The sequence below is a fragment of the Balaenoptera ricei genome, chromosome 6 (assembly GCF_028023285.1).
Source record: "Balaenoptera ricei isolate mBalRic1 chromosome 6, mBalRic1.hap2, whole genome shotgun sequence".
NCBI classification, from domain to species: domain Eukaryota; kingdom Metazoa; phylum Chordata; class Mammalia; order Artiodactyla; family Balaenopteridae; genus Balaenoptera; species Balaenoptera ricei.
In genome coordinates this window covers 79,139,410-79,155,535 of record NC_082644.1, presented here as the reverse complement: position 1 = coordinate 79,155,535, position 16,126 = coordinate 79,139,410, and the positions used below count along the sequence as shown (strand labels likewise).

The window sequence follows — 16,126 nt, the reverse complement described above, 5'->3', positions numbered from 1 at the left end:
ATGCTGCAGCTCATCTGGTATATTTCCTGCCCCAGTCCTAGAATCAGCCAATTTTCCAAGGAGCCTTGGTATCTTTTATTGGAGGATGGTGTCAAGAATCTAGATCTGGGCACTAGGTGTGGTTATTGCTACTGGGGTGTTGCTTCTAGGCCCTCTCAGCTGACCCAGCATGAAGTGCTTTTTTCTCTCCAATTTAAAAAGTTTTTTTTTTCAAATCTACGGAAAGCCTGAAATAGCACAATGAACAACTTTATATGCTTTACCTCATCCTTTTATTTCTCTGAACCATTTGAAAATAAGTTGTGGACATCATGACATTTCATCCCTAAACTCCCCAGCCATGACAATCAAAAATGTCTCAAAACATTGACAAATGTCCCCTGGAGTCACAGTCACCTCCAGTTGAAAATCATTGGTCTAGACACTTTCGTCAAGGCTCCTAGGTGATATTGTTAATATATCACATCAGGAAACACATGATGTTATGTTGTATGGAACTAATGATGGTAATGTTAAGTGTAATAACTTGGTTAAGTTGGTAAGCAGCAAATCCCTCCATTGTAGTTAACTAGTAATTATGGAAGTACTTTGAGTCTGTGTGATTATTGTGTTCCCGAACAATTTTCCACCTAATGATTTTAGCATCCACTCATAGTTCTCCCATGAATCAATACACTAGGGGATGTAAAATGATGATACTCTAATTATTCCCTTGCATATATAACAGGTGAAATCTTACTGTAAAGAGCTTTCTCCCTTATTCTATTTTCCCATCGCTTCCTTCCTCTCTTCTTTAAATATCATTCTTGATGCATAGATTATTTTTATTAATTGAATTGTAATCTTTATCATCTTTTTTTTTGATGCTCAAATTGTCCCAGATTGGCCAGTGGGAGCCCATTCACACTAATTACTGTGTCATTTGTTATGAATATGTAACCCACTTACATGGTTCAAATCAAAACTATGTAAAAAGTTATACCTAGAGAAGGCTCACTCCCATTCCTTTTACACTTTTCTCTGTAGGTAAGCATTTTCATTAGTTTCTGATGTATCTTTTCTGTGCTACTTATTTAAAAATAAGTAAAAAATGTATATGTGTGTATGTATATATATATATATATATATATATATATATATATATATATATATACACATATGCACATATGTTTTATTTCACCATCTATTCTTACCAAAAAGGTAGCATACTATGTACATTTTTTGGCACCTTGCCTTCTACTTAACAGTGTATCATAAAACCACCATCAGTTCATATAGATCTTTGCTCTTTTATGGCTGCATAGTACTCCATTATGTATGTGTCCTTCAGTTGATTCAATGAGTTTCTTCCACGAGAAGGCATTTAGGCTGTTTAAAATAGTTTACACCACAAATAATGCCACAATGAATAACACTGTGAATATGCTGTTTTGAGTTTGTGGGTGCATATCCTCAGGATAAATTCCTAGAAGGGGTGTTGAGGGGTCAAAGCAGATGCGTATGCGATTGTGTTGTATATTGCCAACTTTCCTTCAACAGTGGTCGTACCATTTTGTCTTCCATCAGTTACGGTTAAGAGGGCTTTCTTACAGCCTTGTCTGTACAGTGTTTTGTAAGCTTTTGTAATATTGCCAGTCTAATAGGTGAGACATGGTATGTTATGGGTTGTTTTTTTTTTTTTTTAATTAAATTTATTTATTTATTTATTTATGGCTGTGTTGGGTGTTCGTTTCTGTGCGAGGGCTTTCTCTAGTTGCGGCAAGCGGGGGCCACTCTTCATCGCGGTGCGCGAGCCTTTCACTATCGCGGCCTCTCTTGTTGCGGAGCACAGGCTCCAGACGCGCAGGCTCAGTAATTGTGGTTCACGGGCCCAGTTGCTCCGCGGCATGTGGGATCTTCCCAGACCAGGGCTCGAACCCGTATCCCCTGCATTGGCAGGCAGACTCTCAACCACTGCGCCACCAGGGAAGCCCCTGTTATGGTTGTTTTAATTTGCATTTCCCATATAACGAACAAAGTTAAGCATCTTTTCTTATGCATAGGGTCATTTGTTTCATGTGATTTTTTTTTCGATTAATTAATTTATTTTTGGCTGCATTGGGTCTTCATTGCTGCGTGCGGGCTTTCTCTAGTTGCGGCGAGTGGGGGCTACTCTTCGTTGTGGTGTGCGGGCTTCTCATTGCAGTGGCTTCTCTTGTTGCTGAGCACGGGCTCTAGGCCTGAGGGCTTTAGTAGTTGTGGCTCTAGAGCGCAGGCTCAGTAGTTGTGGTGCATGGGCTTAGTTGCTTCGTGGCATGTGGAATCTTTTTTTTTTTTTTTTTTCACACACACACAGTGTATTTTATTTTTACAAGAGATAAATAGACTGACACCAAACATTGTACATGGATGACCACAACAAAAGCAACAATGATTACAATTACCAAACATGAAACACACTCATACTATGTCATAATATTGACATTCAGTCCAGTAATCCTCCACTGTAACAGCTCCTTTACTTTGCAGTGAAAATTGATTTGTATATTCTTTGCCTCTGAGTCCTTGTGGGATTTTTTTTTTTTTTTTAAATTCAAACAGAAAGTCACAAAAATTATACTCATCCTCATCAGTTCACTCAGTCCCATGTAATTCATTTTATTTTTTCATCTTGATCTTTTGTTAGCACTTTTATGAGTTCATCAGTTTTTCATTAGAGTTCTGAAAATGCTTATTCATTCAGTTCAGCAGTACAGTCAGTTACCAGAAACCTGTACTTGTCAGAGTCTTTTCCATGAATTTCTTGAAGAGGCATGTGGAATCTTCCCGGACCAGGGCTCGAACCCGTGTCCCCTGCATTGGCAGGCGGATTCTTAACCACTGTGCCACCAGGGAAGTCCGTTTCATGTGATTTTTTTTTTTTAATTTTTATTTATTTATTTATTTATTTTTGGCTGTGTTGGGTCTTCGTTTCTGTGCGAGGGCTTTCTCTAGTTGCGGCAAGTGGGGGCCACTCTTCATGGCGGTGCATGGGCCTCTCACTATCGTGGCCTCTCTTGTTGCGGAGCACAGGCTCCAGACGCGCAGGCTCAGTAATTGTGGCTCACGGGCCTAGTTGCTCCGCGGCATGTGGGATCTTCCCAGACCAGGGCTTGAACCCGTGTCCCCTGCATTAGCAGGCAGATTTTCAACCACTGTGCCACCAGGGAAGCCCTCATGTGATTTTTAAAACCTATTTCTTTCTTCATAATTCCCTGGCTCTTACCTTAGATCAGGCTCCTGTTACTTCATACCCAGAATTCTGAAATAGTCATCTAGCTGGTTTCTCTGCCTGCAACCTCACTCCCTTTCAACTACCCTCAACACAGTTATTGGAGTTACAAAATTAATCTTTTTAAAACACCTCTTCAAAAAACTCTCTTTTTCTCTTCTATAAGAACCTTCAGTTATTCCCTTTTAGGCACAAACTCATGAGTCCAGAATTCAAGTTATGATTTTCAATCACTTCTCTAAAGTGATTGCCTATTCCCTTGTATTTGCAGTATTATATTCCTTCTGCAAAATTAGTGTCCTAAAATCCATGGCAGAAATCCTTCCCTCCAAACCTTTTTTTCTGCGATTGTCCAGGTCAAAAGCCCCTCCATAGTGCAGCCCTGCTCTCTTATCTGTCTAAATTCCATGGAAACTCTAAGGCTCATCTCAAGTCCCATTTTCTTGGAAGCCTTCCTTAATCACTTCAGTGCCCAGGGCTTCCTCCCTTTGCTAAATTCACTTGGTACATATATTTATCCCCTTAATTGTCACTTAATTAATTAATTAATTATATATATATATATATATATATATATATATATTAACATTATTGGAGTATAATTGCTTTACAATGGTGTGTTAGTTTCTGCTTTATAACAAAGTGAATCAGTTATACATATACATATGTCCCCGTATCTCTTCCCTCTTGTGTCTCCCTCCCTCCCACCCTCCCTATCCCACCCCTCTAGGTGGTCACAAACCACCGAGCTGATCTCCCTGTGCTATGCGGCTGCTTCCCACTAGCTATCTGTTTTACATTTGGTAGTGTATATATGTCCATGCCACTCTCTCACTTTATCCCAGCTTACCCTTCCCCCTCCCCATATCCTCAAGTCCATTCTCTAGTAGGTCTGTGTCTTTATTCCCGTCTTGCCCCTAGGTTTTTCGTGACCATTTTTTTTTTTTAGATTCCATATATATGTGTTAGCATACTGTATTTGTTTTTCTCTTTCTGACTTACTTCACTCTGTATGACAGACTCTAGGTCCATCCAACTCACTACAAATAACTCAATTTCGTTTCTTTTTATGGTTGAGTAATATTCCATTGTATATATGTGCCACATCTTCTTTATCCATTCATCTCTTGATGGACACTTAGGTTGCTTCCATGTCCTGGCTGTTGTAAATAGAGCTGCAATGAACATTTTGGTACATGACTCTTCTTGAATTATGGTTTTCTCAGGGTATATGCCCAGTAGTGGGATTGCTGGGTCATATGGTAGTTCTATTTTTAGTTTTTTAAGGACCCTCCCTACTGTTCTCCATAGTGGCTGTATCAATTTACATTCCCACCAACAGTGCAAGAGGGTTCCCTTTTCTCCACACCCTCTCCAGCATTTATTGTTTGCAGATTTTTTTGATGATGACCATTCTGACCGGTGTGGCACTTAATTTAAATGGCTTTTTTTTTTTTTTCTTTCAGTTACTTCAAATTTTTCAAATTTGTGTATATTTTCCCCCAAGAGTAGGGACTATTGCTGTTTTAGTAAGTGTGCAAATATTAATCAGTTTTCATCACCCATTTCTGAGCCAAGATAAAGGCACATTAATCTCTCTATTTTATCGATATGGTAAGGAAGTAAAGAGATCTTACGCAATTTGATTAAAATCAGTCATTAAGTCAAGTCAATGCTGACGTAGGTATGGGCCCCAAATCTTAGGTTATAGTCAAATGTCAAGTGTAAAAATGATTCTATTTGCTTATCCTCTCAATTAATGAAGAAATGTAATTTAGAACACTTAGATTTATCTTAGTTGAAATTTCCATTTAAGATATTGGTTACAAAGATAAAGAATTTGGCATCAAATCCTCTTAGAATAAAATGATATTATGTAAAATGCTATTCGTTTGTTTTCAGCCCGATAAAAGGCCCATAGACACAGTCTGACTAGAGAAAACGTATCTAAACCCATGTGTATCCTGAGCCATGCATCTCTGCTTTGAATTTGGGCAACTCTCAAATTCAATTCAACAAACGTTTACACATTTATTGTGCTTTTATTATACCCTAGACATGCTGCTAGTTCTTGTGGGAGCAGTGTATATGTCACAGAGTTTGTTCTGAAGTAGTTTACTGTCTAGGCAGAAAGATGTGTACACACCAAATATTACACAAATCAGCAGTAAAAAGTATTATCATTGGCCTACAAACCAGGGGAAACAAGAAAAAAGAGTTAATTCTATTGGAAAGATTAACAAAAGCTTCAGAAATAAGATGATAATTGATTTCAGCTAAGGCAATACAAAAATAAACAAGGTTCAACATATAGTTAATAAATTAAGAGAAATTTTCAAATTTCAAATTAGAAATTAGCAGAATGTTCTATGTCACGCTCTCCTGCAATCCTACTACACTGTATACATCTCTCTACTCTGGCATCTTGACTTGTAAAAGGTTTGGTTCCAGGTGTGTCACTTATGGCAGCCAGAGAGGGCCTCACAGCAGAATCACAGTCATATCACCTTTGAATTCCCACTGCCAAGGCCAGCACTCTGCACATAGTAGACAACTGAAGTCTCTTAAAGGAGGGAATGAAGTATCTTAATAGCACTTTGTAAAGTGAATCAAACTTTCTAATTTATCTCTTTTTTTGAAAACTGATTCTTTGGATTTTGAGTCCCCAGATTGCTGGGGTCTGCTATGGAATTCATCATCCAGGGGAGACATCTCAGTCTCATCTTTAGCTGAATCAGCTAAGAGAAGGGTGGGTACAATACAGATCATGGTTGTTACCGTTCCCACCCCCATGCCCAGATTCTCACTGATCCTAAATGAGTCCACACACATTCATCCACCTCTTTAAACCTGAGAGCCGAAATCATAGGTTTGAGATTTTACAGACAGACAGACACATACACACACACATACATACACACACACACCCCCCTCCATGATGCATAAAGATGTTAGCATGGACACATAACACATGATAGCAAAGGTATAAAAAGAGACCACAAAATTTAGCAGGGAAAATGGGCAAACCAATGGGCAAATATGGTCTGAAATGGACAAAAAAGTGAAATCAAGATAGTCAAAAACATTTATCATTGCTCCCTGCAAGAAAGACTATGTCCCATCTCTTCACAAGAAACATTGCAATTTACTCATCTTTTAGATTTTAATACTTTCATTACTTAGTTTAGATCTATTTTTGCTTCCCAGAAAATTAGTATTTTATCCTTAAATCTCTGACTCTAAGTGCTACCCCCTTCTTAAGTGCAACTTATTATTATATTTTATTTTCCAATAATATATGCTCCATTGTATAGTGGAAGGTAAAGGGGGAATGGTATTCCAGTTCCTCAAAACTCTGTTTTGTAGTTACATATATTATAGATAATATGTCTTTCCATTTAAGGCAGAGAGAGATGGTGATGGCCATCAGATAAACTATAACTCATGTATAATATTTAAGAATTAAGGGAATCTATTAAGTAAGGCCAATAAAAAGTCTACTTAATCCTGGCACATTCTAACCCCCTGCAACTTCATGAGTGCTTTATGAAGCATGGGCTTCACTGACAACTTGTTAGAAATGCAAATTCTTAGGCCCCACTCTAGACCCCTGAATCAGAATCTGCATTTTAACAAATCCCCCTTGTGATGTGTGTGCACATTGATGTTTTAGAAGCATGAGTTAACCAGTCACAGGGTTTCATGGAAACTCTATGAAGAGAGATTATCCCACCCATCTTTAATTTAGGTTGGGTTTCCTTTCAAAGATCCATAAAACCAAGTGCCAATTATGTCAATATCTTGCCTAAATTTACATTAAGATACATTCTTGGGGTTTGGTGGCCTCCCTATTTTTCATTTTACATCCAATCCAATGGTGCTGTGTGATACACACTGTTCTGCAGGAGAACCAGGCGTGCATGGGGAGAAAGGAGAAGGCAATAATTTGAACTAGAGAATTATATGGAAGACTGGCAAGTGCTTTTCATTGTATGATGGGGATTTTAAACTCTACTGACTCCATGTTGCTTTCCTCTCAAAAGATTGTCTTGGGCTCCAAGCAGTAGAATCATTTGTGCAAAGGAAAACTTCTGAAAAGCTTTTGTGTTTCATACACGGAGTGAGTTAGAGTAATTATGTATTTCTTTGCTTGAGTTTATTTCTCTCCCACCATTACTCATTTCAAAATTGTCACCTTGAGAGGCTAAGCAGAGGCCGAGTCCCAGGCATCCTGAAATGTGGTTGCTGTAGGTATCACCTGCCAACTAGCTAACAACCAGAGGAGAAGATACCTGTCCTTTCCTAAACTTGAGTTTCGCGAAGACTAGTGACCTATCCATTGCCTCAAAAGGGAGCATCTCTCACTGTGACCCTGTCTGCGTGGAAGTGAGCCCACTTAATGGATACTGATGGTGACAACAATGACAAGAGTCCCTGTTGAAGGAATGACAAGATGCGGATGTGTGAAGAAGGACACAGTTATTTCAACTCTAAGGAAAAAGGGAGATAACGTACCTAAACTGCATCCCAGACACCCTTCTTCACAAGACATGCATTCTTCGTAGTCTGGGTCTTGGACTTCACCTATACAATAAGAGGAGTAAAAAGCACAATTTCATTTTCACTGAATGGAGACACATTAGTTGCTATAAAAATATGTTGGCGTGTAGTTTATTTTCAAGCAAATCATAGAGCAATTATGAAACCCACAACCATGATTGAGGATGTATGTGTCACCCACATTTTATCTCCTGCTATTAATTTAATAGATTAGATTAGTTTGATTGGGTACAAATAGCACAAAGTTGGACTGTATGCCATGCAAGTAGCTTTGAAATCAAGTTGGTAGGTTTTATTTATTAAAGAAGTAAGTTCAGTTTCTGGGAACGTAGTTGGGTATATAAGTGATGAAGCAGCCTTACCTTGTCCACACTCTAACTGCCGGCAGGTGCGGTTGGAGGGCCCCAGGAAGTAGCCACGCCTGCATCGTGTGCAGACGTGTGGGCTGTGGCAAAGCTCACAGTTGTCCGGGCAAGGCCGGCAGGTGTGGCCCTCGTCAGGGTAGTGGCCTGTGGGGCAGCTCTCCCGGCACTCTCCCCAGTACAGGAACCGCTCTCGGCCGTGCTTATCTAAACAGATAGAAATGAGCAAAATTAAAAGAAGGAAAATGTACAAAATTAACCATGAAGGTAATATAACTGAAGTCATTTTATTAAAAAGATATGACCAACTGCTTTTGCTCCCAGTAGACCAGAAAAGAATGGTTGAATAGAAAATGCAGTATCTTTGAACTTGTAGTTGAAAAGACTTCCTTGGGCTCCTTTTGGTGTCTGTAGAAGCTCACAGAGTTGGGGACTATAGAGATCCCATGAGAATAAACAAATGCTTGATGATAGATGCATTTCTATGATAGTGCAATCTTTTAGAATGATTTTGAATGCTGTTATCAAAATCACACACTTGTGTTAACTGTATAAGGACTGACTTTTTGCACAGCTACCGATTCCTGTATTGACAGCCTATTGAAGCACTCAACCAAACATGCCTCTTTGACTCCTTTATATGAATTCCTGGAAGTTCTGAGCGGCGGTCAACATTGGACTCTGCAAGGAAAGAATCAGCAGTACTCCCAGCATGAGACTGTGGGAATCTGCTCCTGCAGAAGACCCAGTGTTGCCCCTGGAGGGAATGGAAAATTCTAATCAATTCCAAACTATCATAATTAATGCAAAAGGATTCTAATCAGTTCTAATCATACACTTAAACACACAAGATTAATGTAGATGCACCTAGAGGCCTCCTACCTCCCACCCCCTGGAGTTTTTGCTTGTGCTAAGTGTGCCCAGGGTATCCATCTTCTCTGAATCAGGTCTCCCACATGCCCCTGGCTCTGAAAATATCTGCATTACCTAAAATAACTGGGTCTAGAGCTCACTCATCATGTGATCTACCACACGAAGACCCAGAACCATTGACCTTCAAGATGCAAGGCTGCTGGGACTTCCCTGGTAGTCCAGTGGTAAAGAGTCTGCCTTCCAACGCAGGGGACACGGGTTCGATCCTTGGTCAGGGAACTAAGATCCCACATGCCGTGGGGCAACAAAGCCCACGTGCCACAACTACTGAGCTTGCACGCCTCAACTAGAGAGCCTGTGTGCTGCAAACTACAGAGCCCATGTGCTCTGAAACCCATGCGCTACAACTACAGAGCCCACGCACCCTGGAGCCCTCATGCCACAACTAAAGAAGAGAAAACCTGCAGGCCACAACTAGAGAGAAGCCCGTGCGCCACAACGAAGAGCCCGTGTGCCACAACTAAGACCCGATGCAGCCAAAAATAAATAAAATTTAAAAATAATAAATATTTTTTTAAAAAAAATTTGCAAGGCTGCTGAATTTGTAAAGATAGCGCTAACTCCATGTTACAAGTGCAAAATCCGAAAGTCAGTATAATATTGAATATTAGATTGAACCACATGAAATTGCCCACATTCGACTGTTTTTTACCTGTAAACTAGGCACTTTCAAAGGTTTTAACCTAATATTCTTATTTGATTAAAGCCCTATTTCAAATACAATTTAAAAATCACACCCTTGGATTATGGACTCTGAAGCTCCCTTTTTTCTGATGGTGATTTCATGCCGGAAGTCTGCTGGTCCCCATGGGACAAAGAAAATAAAGAGAGTGTTGAAAGAGGTGGTAGAAAAAAGTGTTTGCAGTCTCCAAGTTAGACTTGGAAAAACATTATCCTCTAAGGGAAGGAGAGTGTTTGGGAGGATGTAATGTGCGTTTGGTGATTTTACAGCTATAGATCAAGGTTGTGGAGCCCAAAACCCCAATCTGGTGGGACCTCGAATCTCAAGAGACCACAAAAAGGTCAACTTTCCAAGTTTTGTTCTTCTCATTTCTACCATGACTCATTGAGAAAAGATTCTGTTTTACAAAGTGCCAACCTTCTCACATGTAGGTAGGAAGATGTGAGGGAGAGCAGTGAAAAGCCCACCCTCTCCTCCATCCAGCTGTTGCTGTACATTCCCTACACCTTCACATGATGTCAACTCAAGATCCAGAGGCTTAAGGGCAGCTTGGCATGGTGAGTTCTAAATATATATTTGTTGAATGACTGAATGTATGAATGAGTGAATTCATATTTGTCAATATTCCCATTTTTCCAACGTATCCAACTGGATCAACAATCTTTTTTTAAAAATTAATTAATTTATTTATTTTTGGCTGTGCTGGGTCTTCGCTGCTGCATGCAGGCTTTCTCTAGTTGCGGAGAGTGGGGGCTACTCTTCATTGTGGTGTGCAGGCTTCTCATTGTGGTGGCTTTTCTTGTTGCGGAGCACAGGCTCTAGACGTGCGGGCTTCAGTAGTTGTGGCACGTGGGCTTCAGTAGTTGTGGTATGCGGGCTTCAGTAGTTGTGGCTCACGGGCTCTAGAGCACAGGCTCAGTAGTTGTGGCACATGGACTTAGTTGCTCTGCGGCATGTGGGATCTTCCCAGACCTGGGATCGAACCAGTGTCCCCTGCATTGGCAGGCGGATTCTTAACCACTGCGCCACCAGGGAAGTCCCTGGATCAACAATCTTAAAAATGAATGATGATGGGTTCAGATATTAGAGGAAATGTTCTCCAATTACATTTTATTTATTATTTATTTATTTATTTATTTGGTTGCACCAGGTCTTAGTTGCGGCTTGCCGGCTCCTTAGTTGCGGCACGGGGCCTCCTTAGTTGTGGCATGCGAACTCTTAGTTGCGGATGCATGTGGGATCTAGTTCCCCGGGCAGGGATCAAACCCAGGCCCCCTGCATTGGGAGTGTGGAGTCTTAACCACTGCGCCACCAGGGAAGTCCCTCCAATTCCGTTTTTATTGTTCAGATATGGCTTTGCTATTTGGACCCCTCTGGGTATTATAATTTGGGTTTAAAAGACAGAGATTTAAAGGGTCTTGTTGTTTAAAATACACGGACCATGCAAAAGGAAGTCACTTAGGTACCTTAACAATGGCCAGCTTTCCCCACGTGATTGGTTCAGGATTATGCCAAGATTTGATATTTCTACTAGCTTGACAGCATGGCCGCTCACTTAGCTTTGGATGATTATTTGGACACCTCAGTGATTCGAATATCATGCATAAATTTTTGGCTACTTGCCCAGAGTCTCAGAATTTAAGTTCCTGTAATGATATGGGGGGAGAGGCTGGTTCTTGTAGTAGAAGTGCTGATATTTTTGTTATGTGACAAAACCGTTCATGCGGTAATAGGAGACAAGAGTTAAAAATCAAGGAACTCCAAAAGAGGTTCAGATTGGCTTTCATTTATACTGAAGAGTAATTAACTGTTTCCAGAGTATTTCTTGGCAACCGATTTTGTTAGAAGAGAAGGTGGACCAACGTGAAGGCATTGGATGTCTGCCGGAGGAAAGGAAGGTTGAGGGTTGAAAGGCAGGAAGGGAACAGGATTGCTGGAAAGGATGAAAGAAAGGCTGAGGGACTCTGAAAATAAACTTTATGAAGTTTACTCCAACATTTTGCTTACTGAAGCTGTTGTATGATTGGTAGAATTTAGCTTTGGGCTCAGTTTGGTAGAGGATAAACCTAGAAGAGAGTTTAGAGTGAATTTTCACCAATAGAGCTGGAGCTCTGCCTTTCCAAAAGGATTCAGACCTAACATTATCAAAGTTACAATTAAGCAAGGGATGAAATTTCTACAAAGAGATGGGACAGGCTTATGTGTGTAGGTGGGACTCCCTAGCCAGAGGAATTTCAGCCTTTGAATAAAGCTTATTGATATAGAACTGCACCCATTCTATCATCTATCTTCTGCAGCTCTGCCTCATGGATTAGCTGCACTAATATGTGGACTTGGGATAGTACAGTCTTAACAGGCAGAAAACCCTGCTAATCAGAACCTGCTCAACCATCCCCTCTTCAGGAAGCCTCCTGTTCTTGCTACAGCTGAAAGCAGTGACCTGTAGTAGGGTTGCTACCATTCATTCAGTCTTTATCTAATATCTTCCTGTTTTATAATACATGAGGACAAACCCTTCTGTTAGATTGTAAAACTCCTTGAAAGTGAGTATCATGCTATTATTTACTGCATTTTCCATGGTACCTATGTAGAGTAACTTATATGTGGGAGGGGCACAATACATTTTTTAAAATTATTGATGTATAGTTGATTTAAATGTTGTGTTTATCACATGTGCTTGTGAGCTTGATAGCTCCCCAATCCTCAAAGACTTTTCTGATGAGATCAGTGGTGATATTAACAAACATAAAAAAAATAGTTGTGCTTTTTTTCTGCTATACAGAGAAGTAACTCAGCTATACATATATATGTATATTTCATATTCTTTTCCATTATGGTTCATCACAGGATATTGAATATGGTTCCCTGGGCTATGTACTAGGACCCTGGACCCTGTTTTTCATCCGTCCCATATAATAGTTTGCGTCTGCTACTCCCAAACTCCCAGTCCTTCCCTCCCCTACCTTCTCTCCCCCTTGGCACCACAATACATTTTGTTAAGAGAACAGGTTAAACACAGACTTTGAAATAGAAAACACAGAAGAAATGTCAGGGCATTTTACGTGTGGATTGGTCCAAGTAGCCATAGGATGCTTAGAACGTTTTAGATACTTGTTTAGCATTTAAGCTACTCCGTAGTTGTGTATATATATGAAGATTTAGTGTGTTTTAAATGTGAAAGGGAATTTAGATGCTGTCTTGTCCATTCTCTCCCTTTTTACAAACATGGAGAGACTTAAAGAGGTGAGGTGATGGGGTTAGTGTCTTCTAGTTTATTAGTGACAAAGCCGAGACTAGAATCCAGGTTTTCTGAGTGATATTGTTTCTACTGAACCACACATTCATCCATTTATTTATTGTGTGCCTTCTATATGCCAGATTCTGTGCCATGCTCGAAATACGGCAGAAAACAGGTAGAAACCATTGACTGCTCTTACAAGGCACAGAGTCTGATGGACAAGGTAGATAGCAAGGGTGAGGAGGCCTGTGAATGGGAAGTGCTGGGCTCCAAGGGTGCTCACATGAAGGGGGCTTAGCCTAGACAAGAAGGTTAGGGCAGCCCTCACTGTGGAAATGACATTGAAATGGAGGCCTAGGATGAATAGAAAGAGATCAGGTAGACAGTGGCTGGGGAACATCTCAAGTGAAGTCTGAACAGCTAGAGAGACTGAAATGCCTGTAGGAGCAAGCAGGTACAAACAGTAACAGTAGTAATAGTAGTGATAATAATAATAATTGCTAATATTTAGTGAGTACTTCCTATGCACCCCACCCCATTCTAAGTGCTTTATTATTATCTCATTTCATTTTCATAATAATCCTAAAAGAAGGCAGCCATGATCACCATCTTACAGATGAGAAAAGGAACAGAATAAGCAGGTTAGAGGTAAAATTTGACAGATATAATTTGTTTACATATGAAACACAAAGAAATCATTTTAATTTATACAAAGAAGTGTGTTAGCTCTCATTTTTCTGCAAATGCACGATACCCTTCATTTATTCTTCATTTTTCTTGGTTTTATTACAAGCAAGAACAAAGCTAAATAATTCTCTCCTATTAGAAAAACTGTGTAAATGTCATGATGGTGGTAACTGGGAGCCTCAAGATTAGTGAGACAGCTGGGAGGGGTGGGGACTGTGACGAAATGGAGAGCAGCCCCGATGGTCTCCAGTCAACCATTTGGGGACCATATGGAGCAGTGTTGCCAGATCTTCCAAATTTTCAAGAGAAACCAAAAACCCAGGTTTTTATTTGAAATTTCCCAATTTGGTTCAAATTTTAAAGTGTTCTGTAGGTCAAATAAAATATGAATTAGTCCCCCATGAAGTCAAAGTGGGGGCCAGCATATGTAGGGAGGTTGGAGAGGAGTCAAGGGTCAAACTACAGAGGACTTGAGAGCTCATGGAATATAATTTAATGACAGCAGAAATTTTAGCATTGCTAAGGCTGGGACAGAAAAGGTCATATTTGTGTTTGGAAAAGATTACTCTGTTCCCACAGGGCTCTGACAACTTCTAAATGGCATAGCTCAGGGCTGAGGAGACCCTGACCCAACCTCTATGACGCTATTTCTCTTAAAGACCAAATATGTCTGCCTTAATTTCCTAGCTTTTCACTTTCACCTCAATGAGTCTTAGCTTTGTCTAGCTCATGTCTGTCATCGTGTTTGCATGCCCTTTCTTTCCTCTTCTCTGGAAAGACATCTCTTAGTTTCTCTCTCATCTCCTCAGGGGCAGCGGGTCTGGGTCTCCAACAATTTGAACTTGTGTCCTGACAACAAGCAGAAACTTCAAGGTTGTACATACTCTTTAATGAACAGACAGCTGTCTAATCTCACCCCCTTGTCCCCAGAGATGAAGATTTTTAATCAAACCAAATAATGTCCAGTGGGCAAGCAGGTTTGCAGCAGGAAGAAGAAGCAAGCAACCAGACTCCCTCACCTACTCCACAGGAGGTGCAGTTGGAAGGCTCATCTCCTTGGCATTCTTGGCAGGTGGAGTGGCATGGATGGCATTGGTTCTTAAATTCAAATTTGCCCGAGGGACAATTCAAAACGCAGCGACCATCATCAAAAATCCTAGAAGAAACCAGAGTTTTAGAGTTTGTAAGGGTGACTTTATGGAATGGTGTTAAGTACTAGAACATGTGGTGTTTGTGTTTCGCTGCACATTCTTGGTTTCATTGTTCGAGAAACAAGGGTGATGCCTGGGACTGATCATCTTAGCACATGGGGAATATTGGTCATGTACCCATCCTTGGCCAGAGATTTGGACCCAACAGCAGGCATGCCAGGAACTGGCTGGAGATGTAATCTTGATTCTAGTTTCAAACAAATTAACCAGTACCCCAGGGATTAAACCCACACTGTAGGCTCCAGCCAAACCCGGCCAACACTCAGATGGAGGTCTTTGAACTTTCAAGACACTAAATGGGTTTTTGAATCCAGAAGCCTTGGAGTAAATATTCTTTCTTTAGTTATCAGCATGCCCACACTTTGCAATGGGAATGTCAAGTCCAAGGGCTCCCGAAGAAGCACCATCCTGTAGTTTAGGTGCTACTTATAAACTTGGCCTATACATATGGCAAGTAATCAATGAATTCTGATTTTTTTTTTTTTACTGTTTTTACATTAATTTTTTTATTGGAGTATAGTTGATTTACAATATTGTATTAGTTTCTGCTGTACAGCAAAGTGAGTCAGTTATACATACACACATATCCACTCTTTTTAAAATTCTATTCCCATACAGGTGATTACAGAATATTGAATAGAGTTCCCTGTGCTATTCAGTAGGTTCTTATTAGTTATCTATTCTATATATAGTTGAACTCTGTCATTTTTGCAAGTATTTCCTGATGAATAGGGTACCACAGTCTCTATTTTCTGACCATGTTTGCCATCACCTACAAGGGCACTGCAGATAAGTTAGCATGTGGGCTTCTAAAACCTTTGGTTTTATACACATACTATATATATATATATATATATATACCATAATGTCATGGTTAATGTTTTCAAAGTTTTGCTTCTTCTTTCCCTTGAAAGTAATCCCAAGAGCAAATGTGATGAAGTAAATTGTGTCCAAGAATTTTCCTCAGAAGAAAATCCACAGTGTCTAAGAGCGAGAGTCAGATGGGTCATGTGAATGGATGAAGTGAGATGGGGAGCTCCACCCCCAGAGTTTCTGTGGGGAGAGAGCCGAGATTCTGTATTTTTGACAAGTTCCTAGATGATGTTCATGGTGCTGGTCTAGAGAGCATACTTGGAGAACTTCTCAGTGATAGTCTGGGTTACTATGGAATTTGCTAAATGATTTCTACCTAAGTAATACAGG

At 40.2% G+C, this 16,126-nt stretch overlaps 1 protein-coding gene across 7 annotated transcripts in view; it reads right to left on the bottom strand.

Annotated features, from left to right (window-relative positions):
- Positions 1–16,126, bottom strand: part of PCSK5 (proprotein convertase subtilisin/kexin type 5) — a 464,350-nt gene that overhangs the window by 79,944 nt on the left and 368,280 nt on the right. For all 7 annotated transcript variants that reach the window (XM_059924937.1, XM_059924939.1, XM_059924938.1 and 4 more), the window contains exons 22-24: positions 14,732–14,868; positions 8,173–8,379; positions 7,766–7,834 (exon numbers count right to left, since the gene is read on the bottom strand). In XM_059924937.1, the coding sequence (XP_059780920.1) occupies positions 7,766–7,834; positions 8,173–8,379; positions 14,732–14,868 (413 nt within the window). The remainder of the gene's footprint in view (positions 1–7,765; positions 7,835–8,172; positions 8,380–14,731; positions 14,869–16,126) is intronic.